Source organism: Eretmochelys imbricata, chromosome 5, assembly GCF_965152235.1.
Source record: "Eretmochelys imbricata isolate rEreImb1 chromosome 5, rEreImb1.hap1, whole genome shotgun sequence".
Taxonomy (NCBI): Eukaryota; Metazoa; Chordata; order Testudines; family Cheloniidae; genus Eretmochelys; species Eretmochelys imbricata.
In genome coordinates, this window is record NC_135576.1 from 89,625,034 (window position 1) to 89,647,978 (window position 22,945).

A 22,945-nucleotide genomic window follows, 5' to 3' on the forward strand; every position below is an offset into this window, starting at 1 on the left:
GACTATAGTATTATGTCTGCAAATCACTAGATTAAATATGTGGAGGAGAAGGGGGAGGGGGTAGTTTTTCTCTTTCTCATGCTGCTTTTATGCACCCTGGGAGATCTACAGAACAGGCAGACTCTGCACAGCTATTTCAAGCATTTAAATCACATGGGCTCAAGAACAGTTTCATATACCGTGTCTAGGAAACAAGCCAACTGCATCTCCTTAAAATACAACAGCTACTGAGGAGAAGCAACATTGCAGGAAAGCAACTGGTTCTAACTAAAAAGATAAAAACTTTATTTGCCAACAAAGATGTCAGACAGAAGTCCCTTCGAAACGGATATGTTAACCCTTACCCGATACGTTATGGAAAAGGGGCGACGTATTAAAGGCGCTACAGGGGAGCTGACCCAGCTGCTCAACTCAATGCTGACTGCCGTGAAGGCCATCTCCTCTGCAGTCAGAAAGGCAGGCCTCGCCCACATGTAAGTCCTGTTTAGACATATGGGGGAAGGGAGAAGGAGGAGAGGGATTTGCCTCCACATGAAGACTGGGGAAAGGGCAAAAGTTTTGTGATTTTTTTCAAAAATTCACCCTTTAAATTCAATAGGCCTCTTTTAAACCACGTAACTGAAGGTGTGAATTCTGAGCCCAAAATCTAGCAGAGTTGGAAATTATGCATATGCCAGAAGGGGGAGTGTGTTTATGGAGGATTTTAAAATTGTTCCTGAAATGTCACCTGAGACTAGCTGTGGTTCTGCAAAATTTCAGTTTAAAAACAGTCAGATGAAAGCAAAACAGAAACCTAGTTCATTATTTCCTGTCCTATTCATGTTATCTTTTTTAAAATGGTGGAACTGGTGTATTTTTAAGTCTTAGAAAATTTGCAGACTATCACACTTAGATATCTTCTGCTATCGTCCAAACATATTGTCACAGCTAGCGTCTGAACTGTGGAAAATCAGGGTTTACCTTGGGAATGCTGATGTCCATATCCATAACTACATTACTAACAATATAACGATTCAACAGCACTAAGAGAAGGACATATGCTACCCTTCTTGTGTGTAACCCACCCCCCCCCCGGGTGTCAAGGTCACCTGAAAGTGGTGTGTGGCCCTATGTGAAGGGCAAACACAACCAGCTCGTTTGGCTTCTGGTCTATTAGAAGATGGGAATTGAGGATTGTCTTGGAACGGTCTGAAATGAACTGACCTGTTTTTCATGCATTGGCTCAAAATAGACACTGATGCTGGTCCTTCAGTAGCAACGTGTCAATAGAGGCTGGAGGCAGGAAGAGAAATCTAATAAAATGTATAATTTAAATATATTCTTGTATATATGTATGGTGTGTACGCTTAATTCCAAGGGTTAGTGATGTGGCTATATGTGTAGCAGAATACTCCATTAAGCAGTTTATTCCTCTATACTCTATGGCAGAGGAATGTCTAGTACTTTGCAAACTATGAATTAAGATTCTTGAATAAGGATGCTGTAGAAATGCAAAGGACAAACATCACAGCACCATGTGAGGAAGGTATCATTATCCCAATTTTACAGATGGGAAATATAATTCATAGAGCAGTTAGGCAATTTGCCCAAGGTCTCACAGTGAGTCAGTGGCAGACCCAGAAATAGATCCTTGACTCTCCTGTGCTGTAACCACTAGACCATTTTCCCCTCTCTCTCTTTTGTTGATATTAAATAAAGCCAAACTGTTTTCACTGACATGACAAAGGAAAAATCGCATTCGGAACTTTTGTGGCATTCCAAGTTTTAAAACCCTAAAATACATAGCAAATAATATTATATAGATAAGAAACAGAATTTATTCTTAACGTAAAAGAGACATGACTAATGTTTCAACATTACAATTCCTCCCTCAGAATCGAAGCATCCATTATATTGAGGAAGGAAGGCCTCTTTTTGAAAAACAAAAGTTTCAGGAAATAATCCAGCGATCATACGTCCCATGGATATTATCAGTCATGTCATACAACGAACCATGATCTTTAGGAAATGTCAGTGACAATATGTTTGAAATCAATCACTAGGATTGACATCAATTTATATTTTCAATGCTATCTTCACATGAAAAAGGGCTAGAAACTTTTTTTTTTTAAATGACAGATGAAGTTAAATAGGCCTGCCATTTCAAATTCTCCCAAATAAGAGGGTATGGCGTGGCTTCTTTCAAAAAGTCAGTGTTAACTTTTTAAATATTAAAGTTTTCTATTCACCAACAAAGGAGAAGATTTTGAAAGACACAGAGGGCAGTTAGGAGGCAAATGCCATTTGTTTCTTTGAAAATAAAATACTTATCATACATTACGTATGTGAAATCTGAGCAGATTATCTTCGAGTGGATACATATCTGAAGTCAGTTGTTGGGCTCTGCAACTAATTGTGAGCCTACTGAGCTGCACTGTCTTTATATCAACTAAATAAGTCTCATCTGTAGGTCATACATAATCATTTAATAAAACCACATACTGGGAATTATAGCAGCACATTGTAGCATGCCCCAACAATCTTAATAGTGAAATGTCACTATGAAAGACTTTAAAATACCCCATTTAGAAATCATTGTACTCATATTTCATGGGTCATTATTTCCCTTCCCTCAGCTGTGGGAGTCTCCAACTATTTCCCTCAACAGAGAGAGCTGCTGCAAGTGACAAAGTGCTTTAGAGCGACAGCTGTGGTAATGTTTTGTACATAAGCAAAGAGTGAAGCAATCAGATAGGGAACTCTGCTTATTAGCTTTAGCATCTGTTGGCAAACACATGAAAACATGACCTTTGTTTCACAAGAATTTATCTGCTCCAACCCCTTGTTCCCTGACTAATATCAGGCCTTTGTAAAGTCTGAATATTTCCAGGTGCAGCAGGAATTAGCACTGTGGATTCTGTTGGTGGCAATCTTCCCACCAAGTGAGAGCTGAACCAATTCCACAGAAATCCTCAGCATGGCACTAACAATGCATTGTGATGGCATAGCTTCCAATCCTATGCTGTGAGTTCAGGGGGTCTGCTCCTTCCCTAGCGTGTTATATTTTTATTGTTATAGGTGCAGTTCCTTTGCCAGGTGTTGCTGCTGTGCAATGGCAGATGCCCCAGGGCGGCTCTAGTACACTCCTTGAGGGCATCAGTGCCAGGAAAAGAACCCATCAGGGAGAAAGTGATGGACTCTGGGGCAGTGGAGATGACAGCAGCAGGCCCCCATATTCTTGGGAAAAAGGAAAAGGAGGCAAAGGAGACAAAAGGAAGGACATAGGTTTGATGGGATCACTTCCCATCCCAATACTATACACATTAAAACAGCTGCTCCATTCCATCTCAGGGGTGGATGCATTTCTGTGATGAGTGAAATAATCCATGTGTGTCTGTCTTCCCCCTCACAATCCCCCGCCCAGCCCCGGATGTAATTTCCACAGCAACCACTGAAGTCGTCACAAACATTATTCGCAAAAAGAAAAGGAGTATTTGTGGCACCTTGGTTAGTCTCTAATTTATTTGAGCATAAGCTTTCGTGAGCTACAGCTCACTTCATCGGATGCATATGAAGTGAGCTGTAGCTCACGAAAGCTTATGCTCAAATAAATTGGTTAGTCTCTAAGGTGCCACAAGTCCTCCTTTTCTTTTTGCGAATACAGACTAACACGGCTGTTACTCTGAAACAAACATTATTGTGGTAGCAAAATAAGCAGCAGGAACAGACAGATATTTAATAAACAAAACTCCTGTCTTCAAGCAAATTTACCTAAAAACAAGGGGAAATAAATTTTGAAAATCTTCAAACTATAAGTTTTCCAGGAGGAATCAACAACTCTTGCTGAAGTGCAGTCACTGATTGACTGCAAAATGGAGCCATCTGGTGGTATATATGGGTCATTACAAGAAGTAGAATCGCTTGCATGTGGAAAACATTAGTGAGGGATATTACCAAACTGATTAATTTGCGTGCCATTTGGGATCTCTTTAAAATTATGGCTAGGGTCGGATATAAAATTTGACATGAAGCCTACTTCTGTTTTCTATAAAGGAAGCCTAAACCAACTGCAACATGTGCTCATTCTGATTTTAAAAAACACAGTATGCAGCACATTTGGTTAAACCCTACTGACTTCAGCAATGGGAGCAAGATCAAATCACTTGGATGGCAAGTGAAGAATTCTTAATAAATATGCTGGGCTTGACGCCATATTCTTTGCACCTCCTGGTTACTTTAATCAGTGTTGAGTGCACAAGGAATACAACCATTTATCTTCCTGTGGGAAGCTATAACAGTGTGCCCTGCGGTCTTGCTTATGTTTAAGGGCCATGGTCAACAGTGAGGTTACCCAGACAAACATAGCTTACAAATAAGTGGCCAGGATTTCTGAGCGTGACTAGTGATTTTAGGCATCTTTTAGGGGGAGGAGCCCTACTTGAGGCACCTTAAGGGAGCACAATTTTCAGAGGGTGGGTGGCAAGCTGGGCACCCAAAAACTGAGGAACCCCAAGAACACTACTTAATTTTTGAAAATCTTGGTCAGTACTGTATTTAAAAAACAACACTCATATGCTATCCTGAGGGAGTTGGAGAGGGAGACACAGAGGGAGGGGTAACATAGTTCCCCCAACAAGAGCTCCAACAGGGAAAAACACTTAGATTTTTAAAACATTTTTTTTTTAAGGAGAGAGAGAGAGAGAGAGAGAGAGAGAGAGAATAGTCCATTTGAGGACTAGCAACCTGCCTTTTTTTAAAACAAATCAAAAAAGTATTTGCTTTATAGGGGAGCAATAAAATGCTGTCACAGGGGCTCTTATTTGCTTTCCTTGATCTCTGAATCAGATAAAGTAAATCAAAAATTTATTTTCTGAGTTGAGAGTTTTGCCTTAAAAAAAAATTCTAACTAAATCTCTGAAAATAGGGGTTTTATCATGGAAATGCCATCACTGTCTAATCTAGTCCAATACATAGAGCTTCATTTTGAGGTGCAGTTCAGAGAGGGAGGTAGCTCAACGAGGTCTGTCAGGCTCTGAATTTGGGGCCTGGACAGGGATCTGTCCGGCCACAGATGTAAGTTAAAGACTCCTTACTGGCTGGTCTAATTTATGGAGATGCTGAATGGCTCCCTATGGGCTGCTCTGGGGCACAGAATAGGCTCTGGCCACACACTCTCCTTCCTCAAACAAGCCTCCATCCTTTGGCCACCTCCCCCAGCACTCACTTACAGCTGGAGCCTCGGGGGAGGGGGGGCGGGGCACGACGGGGCGTTGAGGGTGGAGGAGGGCCATTCCGGTGCCAGGGGTATTCCTCAGAGGTCAGTTAAGGTAACTTTATAGTGGCTGAACAGCCATGAAGGGATCACAGCAGAGCCCAGAACTGAAGCCACAATCTTTCCCTCTCTTGGGCAGATTTTAATTTACCACCAGGAATGGATATCTACAGAGATATTTTAAAGACTTGGATGTATGTGGGAGGTGTGGGGAGGCGGGGGAGATTGGCAGGGAAAAGCCATGGTCACCACTTTTCTGAAGTCTTAATGTTCATGTCAAAATTTAGGCCTGTCTTTTTGCTTTGAGGTTTCTTAGTGTTTTCACTGCCATGTACACATCCTCTTTTCTTTAGGTATGGAATAGCAGGAACTGTGAACGTGACTGGTGATGAAGTGAAGAAGCTGGATGTGCTATCCAATTCTCTGGTTATTAACATGCTACAGTCCTCCTATGGCACCTGTGTCCTAGTCTCAGAGGAGAATAAAGATGCCATTATCACGCCACAAGACAAGAGGGTCTGTACATATGTCTGTGTTCTCTCATTTAGCAGCAGGTGGTGCTGTTACTCCAAGTATTGAAAAGAGGGTTTAGGGACTGTTACCTGTAAAAAAGCAAAAAGGCACAAGTTCTTAAGCAATAGCAGAGAATCTGCATATTATTCTACTGCTTAAATGATTAGTTACACTGGGTGAGCAGTTTTCAATAAGTAAGGAAGTCCTTGCAAAGGATTCATAATTAAAACTGGGGGAATAATTATTTGTGAGCATGTTAGTGAAATTGGGATCCCAATTCAATCTTATCATGTTTTGACCCTTTTCTGAACATTGGCATGACCTGTTTTTGTTTGCATGAATGTTTAGCCAGCACTATGAGGCGTAAAGTGCTACTCAGTTTGAGCAAGGGTGTCCGAACTGGGCTCTAAATTAACTACCCTAAGAGGACAAATGGCTACTTACTGGGATTCCAGATGTATGGAAATTATCTTCTATTATGATATCTCCTCCATTAATTTAACATGCAGTCCCACTAATTCTCGGTTCAGGATTTCGATTAGCACTCCTCCAAAAGCCAGCCATTCCTGCCTTCTTACCCTCAAGCCTCGCTTCATAAATCCATTCATTCTGCTCACAATACAATTGAAACAAAATTTGTTCAATAAACCAAGACACGTCTGGAACAAAACCGCTCAGTTCCTTTGCTTTCACACTATGCCCTTTCCTCACTCCTGATCTTTTGTGTAGTTACTCTGTCGGCTGTCTGGGCAAGCCCTTTCTCTCTCTGCATTTCGGTGATGTGCTATACAGACTACAACTGTACATTTGGTCTGGATTTGTCAAGGGCATTTGGTTATCTAAATGTAGTAAGAAAAAGATGGTGTTTACCAAACAAAGGAGAAAGATACAGCAAGTCAACATATTTAATGCTCCTCTTATCTCTCTTTTTAGGGTAAATATGTGGTGTGCTTTGATCCACTAGATGGTTCTTCCAATATAGATTGCTTGGCATCAATAGGAACGATATTTGCTATCTACAAGAAGGTACGTTGATGAACAAAACACACAGTATGATTCACCCAGTGAGAACAAAACATTTCCTATATATCAGCTCGTTCCACTTTCATTCCCACTGTCTTTCAAATAAACAGAGCTTTAAAGAGACAGCGATATAAATGTACAATGAAGATATATTTACACCTCTACCCCGATATAATGCTGTCCTCTGGAGCCAAAAAATCTTACCGTGTTATTGGTGAAATCGTGTTATATCGAACTTGCTTTGATCCGCCTGAGCACGGAGCCCTGTCCCCCCCAGAGCACTGCTTTACCGCGTTATATCTGAATTCGTGTTATATCGGGTCGTGTTATATTGGGGCAGAGGTGTATATCAAATAATGGGCTGAATTTTTAGGAAGAAGCACACTTAATTGTCCACATGAAATTCTTGGGCCACAGCACTTCCTTCTATATCACACAGAGTAATTAAAACAAAAGTGGCTTCTAATTATAAGGCAATTGGTTAGCTACATCAATCCTATTTACTCACTTCAGTGAGTGCTGGGGTTTGGGTGGGGACGGGATGTAGAGATGAGCAAGAGCCCAGTGTCAAGGTGCAGAACCAAACTTACTTAAAGTTAAGGGATGTTCAGGTTTGGAATATTGGTTCCTGTCCATCTCCACAACTCACAATGTTTGTTTTCCCTCTAGGGAGCTACATAGAGTGGCAGCCATTTAACTACCAGCATTTGCCAACAGTTAGAATGATGTCAGTTCTCACAATTTTACTGCAAGTCTTGCAATATTTGTTGCTTTTATGAAAGCCTTAGCTCACAGAATCATATGATTACACGAGTCACTCAGTTCTCTCTTTCTTTTTTAAGTTTACAGCTCTCATGTTTGCAAAGAAATGCTTAAAACATGAATCCTAAAGGCTCAGAAAACAGAAGGCAAGATGCCATGATTACCTCTTACATTTAGAACAGGAATAACTATGTGGTGTCTATTGAATTTATAACCGTGAGCACCATATTGCAAATATTTAGTAGAACCCTCTTTGACCTTGCCTTCACTGCGGGTGGCGGGGGGCGGGGGGAAGGGAGTGTTCTTAACTCCAGTTAGCCAAATGGAGGTAAAATCCTAATGAAGACAAGGAAGTCTATAGTCTTCACAAGCTAACAGGCTGAGTTCAAGAATAAGCTCCCTCTTATATATAAGTCCAGCTGCTAATTTGTGTGAAAACTACAATGGCTAATTGGAGTTAATACTCCTCTTTTCCCCAAGTAATGGCAAGGCCTTTCAAAACCACTTACCAATGAGGTTTTCAATTCATTTTCTACAATTTTTCCTCATTCTCTCTCAAACAAATAAACAAACAAAACCTGAGTGCCTTCTGACATCTCATTTTAGAATTAAAGTCTATGTAGGGGCAAACATCACTACTTAATGAAGACCAATCTACAATACTCAACACAAAATTACTTCAGTCCCTCAAAAGATTAGATGTAACCAAAGGATAAAAATTCCACCCACAGGGTCAAGTGCACTTATTTTAGTTACATGAACAATTTAACAAATCCCACTTGAAAGACAAAAAACTATGTTGTACACAAAGGTACTAGAAAGGCTATTTATGCACAGACAGCTTTTTTATTTAGCATCTTCCTTTCCACTGAGGTGCTAGTTTAGCAGGATAAATTAGCTAAATATGCAGCTCTCTCAGATGGGAGGATTTTATGGTATTTTTACTAAAGTGCCCTTCTTCAAAGCCATTAGCTAAATCAGAATAACCAAGTAATAAAAAGTGTTTGCAATTCTGCAGCAACAGACATTTATGAAAGAAAAAAAAAGATGAAATGCTCTCCCAAGTGACTGAAAACCTATCTAGGAAAGAAAACAGTTTAAACAACTTTAAATAATCTTTGCCATGGAAAGGATTTTGAAGTAAATCAGGGCATCTTAAAAAGACCATTCATAACTGCTACCAGAGCAGTTTATGGGGTCCCTTCTGATTATATGAATGATTTTCTCATCATGTCACTGCCTGAACCTGGATCCCAAAGGCACTCCAGAGTTCAAACATTTCTGTGAAGTGACTTCCTTTTAGGAAAGAAGCTATAAAGCTAGTTAGAACTTTAATAGACTGAGACAGCATCTTTCGAACAATGAACCATCAAATAGGCTAAGTAATGTGCCAAGGCCACAGAGAAAGTGAGTGTCAGAGCTGGAATTAGAGCTTCTGGCTTCTAGTCCAGTCTTTGACCACATCTTTCCCCCTTATGAATAGTGTTCTGTACAAGCACACAAGAAGGATGAACATGCTTCTATATATTGACAAGAGGGACTTTAATAATCTTCAGAATTCAAATGTCGTTGGCGTTTAACAATTGTTGTTCATGTTATGTAAAAATAACTGCAGTGTTGATTTGGTAACCATGCCAAATATTTCTGGAAGCAGGGCTGTATTTAAAAAATAGTCTTTTAAAAGGTTCCTCCGTATATTTCAAGAGCTGGAGGCAACTCCATTTGAGATAACAATTCACTGATAAGAGAAGGACTTAAGGTATGTAGAGGGCTTTCTGAATGGTTTGAGCCAGATCGGTACACTAATTTTTTCATTCCCTGTCCCTAAAATCTGATATAGTGATGCAAGGAAGAGATAGGCTGAGAAGAAACAAATTGTAGGGTCAGATTTTCCTACGAAACACTAGTCATTAGAATCTTGAGCACTCTCTTTAAAGAAGTACCTCTTTCTTGAAGGTAAAGACAGAATGACCACTACCATTTAGGGTTGCCAGGTGTCTGGTTTTAGACTGGAACACCTAGTTGAAAAGGGACCCTGATGGCTCTAGTCAGCACCACCGACTGGGCCGTTAAAAAAGTTGGGTCAGCGGTGCTGCAGGTCTAAGGCAGGATATTCCTACCTGTCCTGGTACTGCACCGTGCACTGGAAATGGCCAGGAGGTCTGGCTCCTAGGCGGAGGGCCATGGGGCTCCATGCACTGACCCCGCCCCAAGTACCAGCTCTGCACTCCCGCACCCTAAACCCCTCATCCCTGGCCCCATCCCCAGAGCCCTCACCTCCCCCGCATCCCAATCCCCTGTCCCAGCGCAGAGCACCCTCCCACACCCTGAACCCCTCATCCCTGGCCCCATCCCAGAGTCCTCACCCACAGCCGGAGCCCTCACCTCCCGCACATGCTAGCCGATTGAGCCCTCTCCCGTACCCCAAACCCTCATCCCTAGCCCAACCCCAGGGCCTGCACCTCCAGCCGGAGCCCTCACCTACCCCTGCACTCCAAATCCCTTGGCCCCACCCCCCCAGCCTGGAGTTCCCTCCAGCACCCCAAATCCCTCACCCCCTCCTGTGCCCCAACTCCCTGCCCCAGCCCAGAGCCCCCTCCCACACTGTGAACCCCTCATTTCTGGCCCCAACCCAGAGCCCTCACCCCTCCTGCACCCCTACTCCATGCCCCAGGCCAGTGAAAGTGAGTGAGGGTGTGGGAGAGCAAGCCACCAAGGGAGGAGGAATGTAGTGAGTGGGGGGCAGGGCCTTGGGGAAGGGGTGGGGCTAGGGTATTTGGTTTTGTGCAATTAGAAAGTTGACAACACTACCACCATTGTGGGTCTCTTTTGAATCCAAGGAAACAGAGGAAACTAACAGTACCTGCCTACTTAGTATGGGAAGATACCACCTTGAATCTTGTAAACAAATCTAGGATAGCACAGCACTCCTAATTTATAGTCTCACACAGCCCCACTTGGTAGCAGAAATGCAGTACTGCAGTCTCTTGAAGAAACATGTTATTTGTTTACTCTATTTTTCTTCTTGGTTTTGCTTGCATTCTTTTCTCTTCATAAATGGATGATGCCGGTATCCTCTTGCTTCCCCTTGAATCTCCTTTCACCAGCAGGAATATTGTTTTGGTGGAGTTTTAGAAATAAACAAAACGAAAAAGCTTTAAGGAAGCAAAGCGCGGATAGGTGGGTGGACCATCTGGATTAAATCAAAAGATCAGGTGCCTTTAAAACTGACTTCCAGGGCCTTAGCTGTCAGATGCTGTTGAGACACTGTGTAGGTTAAGTAGTATGTTTGTTAAGAGATAATAACTGATGTTGTTGTAATATTTGAACTCCTGGGAGTGTGGTGGCTTAACCCACTTTTTAACATAACTGAAAAATATTATTTTTCGGGAAACATAGCAGCCTAACCAATCTCTTCTCCCCTGACCCCCTCAGAGCCTGCATGAGTCTACACCCCACAGTACTCACACTACAGCTGTCCTCTGACATTCCACTGCTTTTTTTGTAATATTGTCAAGATCTCCAGACAAGTTCTCTCACTATCCATCAGTTTAACAGTGCATGTCATTTTTCCCCAGTAGAGGAGAGGTAAAGAGAGGGGGAAAGGGCAGCAGATGCTAATTATTGAGCTTTACTAAGAGAGGCATAGTTTAGTAGTCTGAACGCAAGACTGAGAACCAGGATTCTCTAAAATCTAATCCCAGCTCTTTTAGTGACACCCCCTCGCCCCCGGGCTTTGGGCAAGTCACTTATGACAAAAATTTCAAACTCAGTTTGTATAGTATATTCTGAAAGATAAATTAAAACCTCATGAAACTTATTAAAATAAAACCAAAACAATGAAGTGCTGAACTGATTTTTCCAGAGTTTAAACCTTTGATTCTATGAAGTCAGATATTTTGAAGCCTATGCTAAAACATCCCCTATACCATAGCCAAAATATGTTGAAGGAAAAGAAAAGAAAACACTCAAAGGTTGTTATCAGGCTTCTGCTGTCTGTTTTAATTCACTGGTTCACTTTTTATTGTACTTCTCTAGGGCAGAACTATTCTACAGACTTAAAAAGCCAAAAAAATAACCTCATCATTTCCAGCGTTTTATTTTTACCTTTGAACAGATCTGCATTTCTTTGTGGAAGTTTGTTTGACACTGGAACTTTCTTTCCCACTTCGGTTGTTCAGAGCACAGACATGAACAAGAATTGAAAAACAAGCTGAATTCTGGACAGCGTCCATTTCCCTGGGGAGAAGTTCCTTTGCTTTTTCAGAATAGCCCATCATTGTTTAGTTTCTCATCCAGAACTATTAGGAGGTGGATGGGAGAGGAAGCATTCATTAGTGATGGGTCTGCAACAATCATCTTACATAAATATACTGTATTTGAAAACAGTCTTCCAAATAAGATTTATTTACATAAACACCAGGGATATAAGGTCTGAATGAGAAGCCTTTTGGGGGGGGGGGCCCCACAGGTCAAACACACACACACACCTGGCCATTTTTAATGTGGGGGAAGGAAGAGAGTATAGGAAAGCTAGGCATTCACAATATTGTTTGCAATCTGTACATAAAATGTATTTTTTAGATTTAATTTCAAAGTAATCTATAGTGGACAATTACTGCTTTGATGTTGAGATGTGCGCACGCCCTAGGCATACAATTTTAGAACAGAAAGTTTTAAGGTGTGAAAGCATAAAAAAACATGCTGTTCATGGCAAGCTAGCTGCTTTTGGAAAAAGATTATTTAGGAGAGAGTTAGCAGCATATAGTCAGTATTAAGGATCTAAAATGTGCACTCTGATTAATTTGCATTCATTATGTACACTGTAATCTTTCTGAATGAGCTGCTCTGCTCTGAATCATAATTAGCTATAACATACCAAATAGGGTAAATGAATTCTTTGTCATGGGTCCATAATATGTGACTACATGTGAATGCATTCATAGGAAATTACAACATACACGATGTCTTAGGTCCTCAGAAGCTATTAAGGTGCTGTGTCTCGGTATTGAGAATAATATGCCAAGTAGCTAATTCTGTCTGTTCTTATTTGAGAACAATCCACCAACCAAAAAAATCCCATAACCCACCACCACACACATACACCCTTACTTAAGGGGATTTCATTTCTTTCTGTAAATAATTGTCAGATTGCTACATATTTTTAAACAGTTGCTATATTTCACCAGTGTAGAACTGGTCAGAAAATGGGGCAGTGCAGGGAATGGCAAAAAAAGCAAAAACTGAAGATTTTCAGCCAAAAATCCAAAAGTTTTCCGTCAAAAACATTTAGCTGAAAACCAAAAATTTTTATTAGAAAATACTGCTCTGGTTCTCATGAGAGTTGTTGTTTGAGTGCTTCATGCCTCCATTCTTCACTATTAGTTGGGTGAACCTGGATGAACTACATCGCCTCTGATACACAATGGTCTCCCCTCTTGCTCAGCCACAACAACACATCATAGGGCACAAGCTTTTCAGGTTTGGGGTGCTTAGTTTTTCAACAAAGTCCAAAATTTCCATAGAAAGCAGACTCACTATCCCCTCAGTAAGACCTGGTGTTGAGGCACTTCTGCTTCAGTTTCCCAACAATGATCTTTGGTCTACTCCTACTGCAGAAGCAGGTTGGCCCTCCAACCAACATGCTATAAAGCATTCAATTCCTTCCAGGATAACAGAGTCCCTAAGTCCAAGTCGAAAAATATCAAAACAAAAACAAGAGTCTTCGGTCCCTCTGGGCCTTCAGCCTCCCTCCTTACTGGAAGGCTCCCAGTGGCAACTGCCTGTCTCACTACCTAACTGCCTGCTCTTGGGCCCCAATCAACCCAATCATCCAGGTCAGATCTATCCTCTATGACAAGGTCAGGCCAGATGGCTATAGGAGAGTAATTTTTTTTTTTTAAAGCAAAAGATATTTTTATTTGCATAACACACTTACAAAGTAAAAACAGCGGCATATGCAATGTGTAACACAGCAACCAATCACAATTGTTTTCTCATTAGCTTCAGGGGAGGAAAGTGTTCAAGCTCGCCCGGGCCAGAGCGGGGGGCTTCCTCGACTCTCGTGGTCTTCCACCCTTCCAAGTTACCTGGTGGCCCAGAGCAAGGGGGCTTCATTGACTCTCAAAGTCTGCCACCCCCTCAAGTTACCTGGGGCCACGCCCGAGCATCACCAACAATTCCCTCTTCTGAAAGCACCCAACAAGAGGGGCAGGCTGTGGGGTGGACAATCCGGGGGGGGGGGGATTTCACGTGCACCCACGTGTGAAAGGACCCCTTTAGGGTGGTGGTGTCCGCAGGAGCAATGGCTGGGGCTGGGGTCCCTTACTCTCTCCCCCAATCAAAGGGTCAGACAAAGGGACCCGGACGGGGACACCGAGCAGAGAACCTCGGACAGCACCCACCGCTCCTCAAAAGCATCATGGGAGTCGGTGGATGCAGCCCAGAGGAACTCCGCCCAGATATGTGAACGGACCAAGGATCGGAAAATGGCCCCACAGTCACAGGAAACTCCATTGGCCAACCTCCTCTCTCTGGTTTTATAGATGGCCATTTTAGCCAGGGCCAGGAGGAGGTTAACTAGGAGATCCCGTGACTTTGTGAGGCCACGGATGGGGGAGTGCATAAATAAAAAGGTGAGGGGAAAAATGCAACCAAAAACGTAATAGGAGATTTGTGAGGAGCTGGAACAGGGGCTGCAACCTGGCGCACTCCAGATATATGTGCGCCAGGGTTTCCCTCACACCACAAAAGGGACAAGTATCTGGGATGGGGGTGAACTGCACCAAGTACGTGCCCGTGCTCACAGCTCCGTGAAGGAGCCGCCAACTGATGTCCCTGATGGGCCTTGGAACCAAGGTGGAATATAGGCTGGCCCACCGGGGCTGCTCACCCTCCAAAGGTGGCAGAAGGTCTCACCACTTTATGTTGGGGCAGGACACTAGGGTGAGGGTGTGAAGGGTGTGGAGCACGAGCGTGTATAGATGTTTCCTTGGCGCGGTTTGGAAGCGTACCGGCTGCAGCTCATGCAGCCGGCTCACAGTGAAGGCATGCGGGGGGTCGATTGGATCTGCAGGAAACGGGTCCAATTAAAAAGTCCGGCGGGCCTGGGGTAGAGGGTGGGCGGGGCGTGCCCTCGAGCAGGACCCGGTTGAGGTAAGCTTGAGCAGCGGGCGGCAAAGCGGCCTTCACCTCCTGAAGTACACACCGAGGGGTACGAGGTCTGGAGAGCCCCATGCGCCGGGCGAGCATCGGGGATCCAGCCAGTCTCCCCAGTCGTAGTCCAGGAGGTCTCCAACTCTTGTGACTTCTGCCAGGATCAAGCTCTGGCGCACCAAGCAGGACTCCGCCACCTGCACACGGAGCTGGGGGTTGTGTAGCAGGGGCTCCGTGAGGAGATCTACCCCCTCGGTGGCCGCCACAGACCTGGTGGTTAAAAACAGTTTCCAAGTCCGGAGAAGGTCCTGGTAGAAGACCGGCAGCCCAGAGAGGTCTCGTGGAAGACGTCCCGGATGGAGATAAAAGAGCTGCCGGTCATATCGGAGCCCTTGGATGTGGCGCAGGATGGCGTGCGCCAGTATGCTCCACGCCGAACTGCCTGCACCTTAAAGAAGCCTCTGTAGGGCCTGGAGGCAGAAGACACGGACCTGAGTGTGTAGACACTTCAGGCCCTGTCCCCCTTCCTTCAGGGGTAGATGAAGGACCCCTACAGGGGCCCAGTGCGTTCCTGACCAAAAGAACCCCAGAATCGATGTCCGGAGGTTGGTCAGGAAACCCGGGGCCGGGACCAGGGTGTTGAGCCGGTACCAGAGCATGGACAGGACTAGTTGATTAAGCACCAATGCTCTCCCTCGGAGGGAGAGACATTGGAGTAGTCCCGTCCATTTCCGGAGCCGCTCTATCACCCCGCCCTCTAAATTTTCCCAGTTCTCCGGTGGAGAGGGATGTGTGGCAGAAAGGTAAATGCCGAGGTAGAGCAGTGGACCCGCGCTCCACCGGATGGTCTGAAGCACGGGTGGGTGGGAGCTTGCCTGCCGCCAGTCTCCTACCGCCAAGCCAGAGCTCTTGACCCAGTTGACCCGGGCAGAGGAGGCTGCCGAATAGATGGCCTGGCAAGCCTCCACCTGCGCCAAGTCGCCGGGGTCCTGGATCACGAGGAGCACGTCATCAGCGTACACCAACAGGCCAGCCACAGCTCCAGCTCCCGCAGCACCAACCCCGTCAACCTCCTGCGGAGGAGACAGAGGAAGGGCTCGATCGCCAGAGCGTACAGCTGGCCCGAGAGGGGGGCACCCCTGCCGTACTCCTCGCCTGAAGCTGACTGGTTCGGTCAGGGTCCAGTTGAGCTTAACCAGACACTCTGTGGAAGCGTACAGCACCCAGAGAAAACCCACAAACTGGGGTCCAAAGCCAAACGCTCGCAGAGTGCTCAGGAGGTACCTGTGGTCCACCCTATCGAATGCCTTCTTCTGATCTAGGGACAGGAGGGCGAACGACAGACCGTCTCTACACCCGAGTTCCAAAAGGTCCCGAACCAGAAATAGGTTATCAAAGATACTGCAGTCCAGGACGGTGTAGGTCTGGTCTGGTCTGGGTGGATCACATCCGCCAGCACAGACCCTAGCCACAGCGAGATTACTTTCGCTATGATTTTGTAGTCTGTGCTGAGGGGCAAGACGGGACGCCAATTTCGTAAATCGCGGAGGTCCCCCTTCTTCGACAATAAGGCGAGCACAGCTCACCTGCACGAGAGAAGGAGGAACCCGCTCTGCAGAGACTCGGCCCAGACGGTGACTAGGTCTGGGCCGAGGACGTCCTAAAACACGCGGTAGAACTCCACGGTCAGCCTGTCCATGCCTGGAGACTTATTAGTAGGCATACAATGGAGGGCTTCCGAGAACTCGGCCAGAGTGAAAGGAAGCTCTAGCCGGTCTCGGTCACTCGCACTGACCGTAGGGAGCTCCTCCCAAAGCACTCTGCAAGTGCTAGGGTCAGTCGGATCCGGGGAGAAAAGACTTGTGTAGAAGGCTCGGGCCCTCCCGCACATCTCCGCCGATTCCGTGCCGTTTTCTGCCAGGAGGCAGGTGACGTGTTTCTTGGCACCCCTCATTTTCTCCAGGGCATAGAAGAAGCGGGAGCCGCGATCCATCTCCCGAAGGAGGCGGAGGCGGGATCTAACAAAGGTGCCCCGGGCCCGATGGTCCTCGAGGGCCCGGAGCTCCTCCCGCTTCTCCCGGCATGCTCTGCAGAGGAGCGGGTCTTCGGGGTTGGCGGCCAGACGCCTCTCCAGCTCTAAGACCTCCCGTTCCAACTGCTCTATTGCCACATTTCTCCGTCCGCTGGTGCCCTGGGTGTAGTTGCGGCAGAAAAGCTGGGCGCGCACCTTCCCCAGGTCCCACCATTGTCACGCCGAGGGAAAGGCACGCCACTGCCCTCGCCGGGCCATCCAGAGTTCCCGGAAGTATGTCACGAAGCCCTCATCCTCCAACAGGCTGTTGTTAAAATGCCAATAGGCCGGCTCCGGCCTCTCTGCACTGAGGGAGGCTGTCACGGTGGCTAGGTAATGATCAGAAAATGGGGCCAGCCGAATGCTGGAGGAGTGGGCTCATGAGAGATGGAAGTGTGATAGATAAATGCAGTCCAACCGGGAGTGGCTCGACCGATGGGCTTCCACCCGGACAAAGGTGAACATGGAAGTGTCATCCGGGTGGTGGTCACGCCAGATGTCCGCTAGGGAGTGATGTTCAGCTATCTCCCGGAGGGTGTCCACGGCAGCCGGGCACTGCTCGGTCCCCGAGCGGTCTCGCTCCTCGAGGGTGGTATTAAAATCCCCTCCCAGGACCAGGCACTCGTGAGAATCTAAGGTGCCGAGGGAGGTGAACGCCTGCTGATAGAATTGCAGCCGCTCCGGGCCCGATGTCGGGGCATAGACATTAACGAGGTTAACCACGAGCCCCTCTATACGGACCTGGAGATGCAGCAGGCGACCCAGCATGGGCTCGGCGACCCCTAGCACCTCGGGCCGTAGGTCAGGGGAGAACAGGGTCGCCACTCCAGCCTGCCGAATAGTGGAATGGCTAAAGTAGACCCTGTCCCCCCACTCCAGCCGCCAACTATCTTTGGCGGTCGGATCCGTATGGGTCTCCTGCAGGAAAATCACAGAGTACCCTCCCTCCCGAAGGAAGGAGAGCACCTGGGACCTGCGGAGAGCCATCCTACAACCCCAGGTGTTCAACGTTGTGATGGTGAGAGGTATCATGGGGAGGGCCTGGGGGGATCCTCACTGGCAGGAACGCTCGCATCCCCCAACAGGCCGTGCGACAGTCCCTGCCCATCCCAAAGGTGAGTAATTGGTCACGGAAGACGCGGACCTGCCAGTAGGCCGTGGCATCCTGCTTCCCCGTCCCTTTACCTTCCCCCAAGAGGGCCCTTGTGGCCCGGAGGATTTGAAAAAAAATCCCCCCATCGCTGGAGAGCAAGCTGTACCTTGTTGCGGGAGCCACGGACATCCTTTAAAAACTTCCGCAGCTCTCCTTGCAGCTCATGTGAGGGTGGGGTTACGGTTTCCCAGTTGTTCCCTGGCAGGGCCCTTGGTGCAGCCCCATGGCCCACTAAAATGGGCAAGCAGGGTGCTGACCCCCAACAGGGTGCCTGATGGGCTGGAGCTTCTAGGCCCGCCTCAAGCCCTGGGGCGATAGGGGACGGTGGAGGGAAAATAGCAGCCCCTAATGGGTCAGGGCAGGAGAACGCAAAGGCCGCTCCCTGGGGGTCATTGGTTGGAAAAGGGAAGGAGACAGCCCTGGGGGCGGCGAAAACATCGCAGGAGGTAGACTGGATAGGGGTAGGGGCAGGGGCAGAGGCAAGGTTCTGGGTTTCGGGAGGCAAGCAGCTGGACGGTGGCGCCTCCCGATAAGGCTCAAGGATTAAGGGGGTAGGGAGGGAGCTCTCAGTAATACCGGGCGCGGGCTCTATGGTGGATTTAGCGGCTACAGCATCAGGAGGTGGATTATCTTCTGTTGGGCCCCCACCCGGAAAGGAAATCGATTGCTCCACACCAACGGGGGGTGCCCCTGGCGGCTCATGTCCCGGCCGCGTGGCGCCGGCTGTCACCTGAGCAGGCTCGGTTGTCATCAGCGGGGTGCCATCAGCGGCCAGGTTGATGGAAGAGTCCAGGGGCTCCTCAGAGGTGGAAGCAGAAACAGCAGTTAGGGGGAGGGAGCATGGGGAAAAGAGGGGTGGAGTAAGGTTGCCCAAATCGGGGTGTGCTGGCAGAAGGTCGTCCTCCCCCTGGCGACCGGGGTCAGATCTAGGGCATCGATCTCCTCGAACATGGAGGAGAGGACACTTCCCGTCGCCCCGGGGTTTTCCCCGCTGGCAATCGCCACGACGGTTGCCTCGGGGTTCACGGGGGCTTTGGATAGTGTCAGGACAGAAGGGGCTTCCTCAAGGGTCTCGGAGGGCAGGGTCTCCCGTGGAGGGGAGACACTACCTTCCGGTGCTACCACGTCTTTCCCGGCTGACACCGGTGGATGGGACGCACTCGTGGGCAAAGCGGAAGGTTCGGCATCGGTGCCCCCCTTTCTGGTCTTCCGGGAGGCCTCCGCCTCGGGTAGATGAGGCGGAGCTCGAGCCTTCCGCTTGCCTCGCTTCCCCTGGACTAGGGCCCAGCCCTCCATGGCATCATCTCGGGGCTGGTTAGCAGGGGTCGTATCAGGGGGTAAAGGCGATGGCAGGGGCTTGGGCGGGGGGGACGGTGGGGCAGGGTCTCTCCTATGCCTGGTGGTATCTCTGCCACACCCTTCTCCATAGGCCCCGCCTGATTGTCAGCAGTGAGGGCGGGGCTCTCCCGCTCGTCTGGGCGTTGTAGGGGAGGTGCCCCTTGGGCCTGAGCGGGAGAAGTGGTGGTCCGAAGAGGAGGGGGGGCAGGTTCGGGTATCGGGCGGCCGGGGCATCGGCAATGACGGGGCCGATGTCCTGCCGGGTCTCGGGGATCCCAGGTGCCCCTCCTTGCCGGGCTAAGGGGCAGTCCCTCCGGACATGCCCCAACGCCCAGCAGAGGTAGCACTGGGCTTCCCCTGTGGAAAAGTACACCAGGTAACGGGCCCCTGGTGGGGGACTAGGAAGGACCCTTCGAGCGCCACTCCATCACGCGCCACCGACGGCAGTAAAAGTTGCACTTGCCGGCAGAAGGAAAAGATGTGACGGAGGGTGGGGTCCTTGCAGCCCAACGGGAGAGGGCTGATAACAGAAACAGGTTTCCCCAGGGTGGAAAGGGCGGGTAACAGGGCAGCATTGGGGAGAAAAGAAGGCACAGAGGTCAGGACCAGGCGGACGCCCAGGTCCTCCAGCGGCTCTAGGGGGACAAACACCCCCCCACCACCAGGCCCCTCTCCACTGCCTCCTGGGCGGCAGCCTCCAATGCTAAGAAGATGACGACCTTCCCATACATTTTGGAGGCCGCCACAAAGGCCGAGGGCTCCACCACCCTCGCCAATGCCCACACGTAGGTCTCCACGTGGGGCGAGGTGGGCATCAGGAGGCATCGGACACCGTGCTTCCTTGTCATGGTGGGGAAGGGGCCCCGGCTGCTGTTGATGGTGGCGGAGGCGGTGGGCGGGAGAGATGACGAGGCGACAGGCGGGGGGGGCTGCCGCCGTCCGGGCATACGTCCTGGGGGCTGAGGGAGGGACACCCGCAGAGTCGGTGGAGGGGGCAGCAGGGAGGGACACCGTGGTCGGTGGTGGGGCTGCAGCAGTGGGGGTGGCCCCTGCCACGGAGGGCCTGGTGGTTTTAGCGGGGCCCTTCCCCTTCTTCTTGCCCTGGCCTTTCCCGCCGGCTGGGGGGGCTCCCCTAGAGTCTGGGGAGGCGGTGGGCATAGCAGCGGCAGAGGTCACCCCGGTGCCCTCCATTGCCGATGCCCCAGCGGGGGCAGTGGCAGGTGATTAACTGGAGTTGGGGTCAGGTAAAAAGGGACAGACTGTGGGATGGGCAGTTTGGGGGGTGGGGGGCACATGAACCACCGTATGCTTGTCCAGAGAGTCCTGTTTGGTTGGCTGGTGCTTCTGGCCCACACAGTGGAATCAGGGTGAGCAGCTAAGTCCAGAGGCAGATGTTAAACAGCCAGCAATGACGATGGAGTGGGCAGTGATGAGGATAGTAGTGTGGGGGAGGGGGGGACACAGATGGATCGGGGGGCATCTCCGTGCCACACCCCCTGTGTCCCCACAAACATAGTCATGACACAGTCAAGGCCTCCCCACACACGAGAGCACCGTTCGAAAGTTACTCAGTCTTGAGCCCCCTCCACAGCGATTTGTAGATTCCCCGGGAGGTGTTCCTCCGGTAGACGGCTGTTTCCCTTCCTTGTCCAGGCTTTCTTTTTCGCAGCTCCAACATTCCAGGGATGCCAGAGCAGGTGATAAGAAATTTTCTCAGCCAGAGACAGATCCACAAACAAACAGCAAGCGGCTGGGTCTGGGGGCTGGGTCCTTCCACTCCCCCGCTCCGGGGAGCGGGTCAGCAGGCCCCCCTCTCTCGGGGGGGGGGGGAGGTTTCAGCTGGAGCAGCAGCAGCGTCCAAGAGCGGGCTGGGGGGGGGCTAACAGCCAGCCAGCAGCCGGCCAGCACTCTAGCAACAGCAGAGAAAGAAAAAAAAACAACAAAAGAAAAGAAAGGGGGAGAGCGTCTGGCCCAGTCGGGGGGGAAGCCGAAGCAGGGGCAAAAAGCAAGAAAAGCCCAGGCCAGAGGGCAGCAGTAGGAGAGCAGGCTAAGTAGGTCCCTTTTCCCTGGGTAAGGGCCCTGTTACAGTCAAAACCCCTATTTTCTATTGAAAAACAATTTTAAAAGTAAATTTTTGACCAACCCTAGCTAGGGCGAAATCCTTAAGTTGTTGTTCAGCTTCTACTCAAACTAATGAAATACCATTCCAATCCATGGGAGTTTGTTTGGCTGAGTCAGGAATGAGTTAAAGCTAAATGAGGACCTCAGGACTGTGATTAAAGGTCTTGTTCAAGTTCCTACTAAACAGGTGTCATCACAAAAAACAATCAGGAACCTTCTGGAGACAATTAAGACAGACAGGCTGATTAGAACACCTGCAGCCAATCAAGAAGCTGCTAGAATCAATTAAGGCAGGCTAACCAGGGCACCTGGGTTTTAAAAAGGAGCTCACTTCAGTTTGTGGTGTGAGGAGCTGGGAGAAAGAGGCACTAGGAGCTGAGAGTGAGAATGCACACTGTTGGGGGACTGAGGAGTACAAGCATTATCAGACACCAGGAGAAAGGTCCTATGGTGAGGATAAAGAAGGTGTTGGGAGGAGGCCATGGGGAAGTAGCCCAGGGAGTTGTAGCTGTCGCACAGCTGTTCCAGGAGGCACTCTAGACTGCTGCATTCCACAGGGCCCTGGGCTAGAACCCGGAGTAGAGGGTGGGCCTGGGTTCCCCCAAAATCCTCCCAACTCCTGGTCAGACAAAGGAGGAGTCGACCTGGACTGTGGGTTCAGAAATATGGCCAAGCTGAGAGGGCTGCCGTGAAGCTCCAAGGCAACCAAATCCACCAATAAGCGCAAGACCCACCAAGGTAGAGCAGGAACTTTGTCACACCTCCTACCAAGAGCCTCTGGCAGACCGTAGCCCTCAGCCAGTTCCATAGATTCCAAGGCCAGAAGGGACCACTGTGATCATCTAGTCTGACCTCTGGCATAACATAGGCCATAGAACATCCCTAAAATGAATTGTACAGCAGATCTTTTAGAAAAACATCCAATCTTGATTTAAAAATCGTCAGTGATGGAGAATCCACCATGACCATCAAGTAAATAGACCCAGTGCTTAATTACTCTCGCCATTAAAATTTGCAACTTATTTCCAGTCTGAATTTGTCTAACTTCAACTTCCAGCCATTGGATCATGTAATTCCTTGCTCTCTGAGACTGAAGAGCCCATTAACAAATATTTGTTCTCCATGTAGATACTTATAGACTGATCAAGTCACCCCTTAACTTTCTCTTTGTTAAAATAAATAGACTGAGCTCGAGTCCATCTCTGTAAGGCATGTTTTCTAATCCTTTAATCGTTCTTGTGCCTCTTCCTAGCTTGAGCTCAGCTCCTTGCCCCACATCCCTTGTCAGTTCTCAACTGCTGGGGTTTTCTCCTCAGTCAGCTTCCCATGACCTATTACTTCTTAGAGGTTTTTCTCCTCTACATCTGCCCTCTCTCCTCAGAGCTAGCCACAGGAGACACCCCACCACCACCTGCACTTTTCCTCAGCTGGTCTAGCCATCCATCCTGCTTCCCCACTCCATGGACTTCTAGCAGCCTTCTTCAGGGAACTCACTCCCTACTTCCTCTTCCTCCTTTTAAATCTCAGACCCTGCACAGGTAGGGCTGGGCTAACTGGC

At 48.4% G+C, this 22,945-nt stretch overlaps 1 protein-coding gene across 1 annotated transcript in view; it reads left to right on the plus strand.

Moving 5' to 3' along the window:
- The first annotated feature begins 300 nt into the window (after positions 1 to 300).
- The window catches only part of LOC144264625 (fructose-1,6-bisphosphatase isozyme 2), a 41,829-nt gene continuing 19,184 nt past the window's right edge, over positions 301 to 22,945 (plus strand). Inside the window, exons 1-3 of the mRNA XM_077816384.1 lie at positions 301 to 473; positions 5,605 to 5,767; positions 6,698 to 6,790. Of these exons, the coding sequence (XP_077672510.1) occupies positions 301 to 473; positions 5,605 to 5,767; positions 6,698 to 6,790 (429 nt within the window). The remainder of the gene's footprint in view (positions 474 to 5,604; positions 5,768 to 6,697; positions 6,791 to 22,945) is intronic.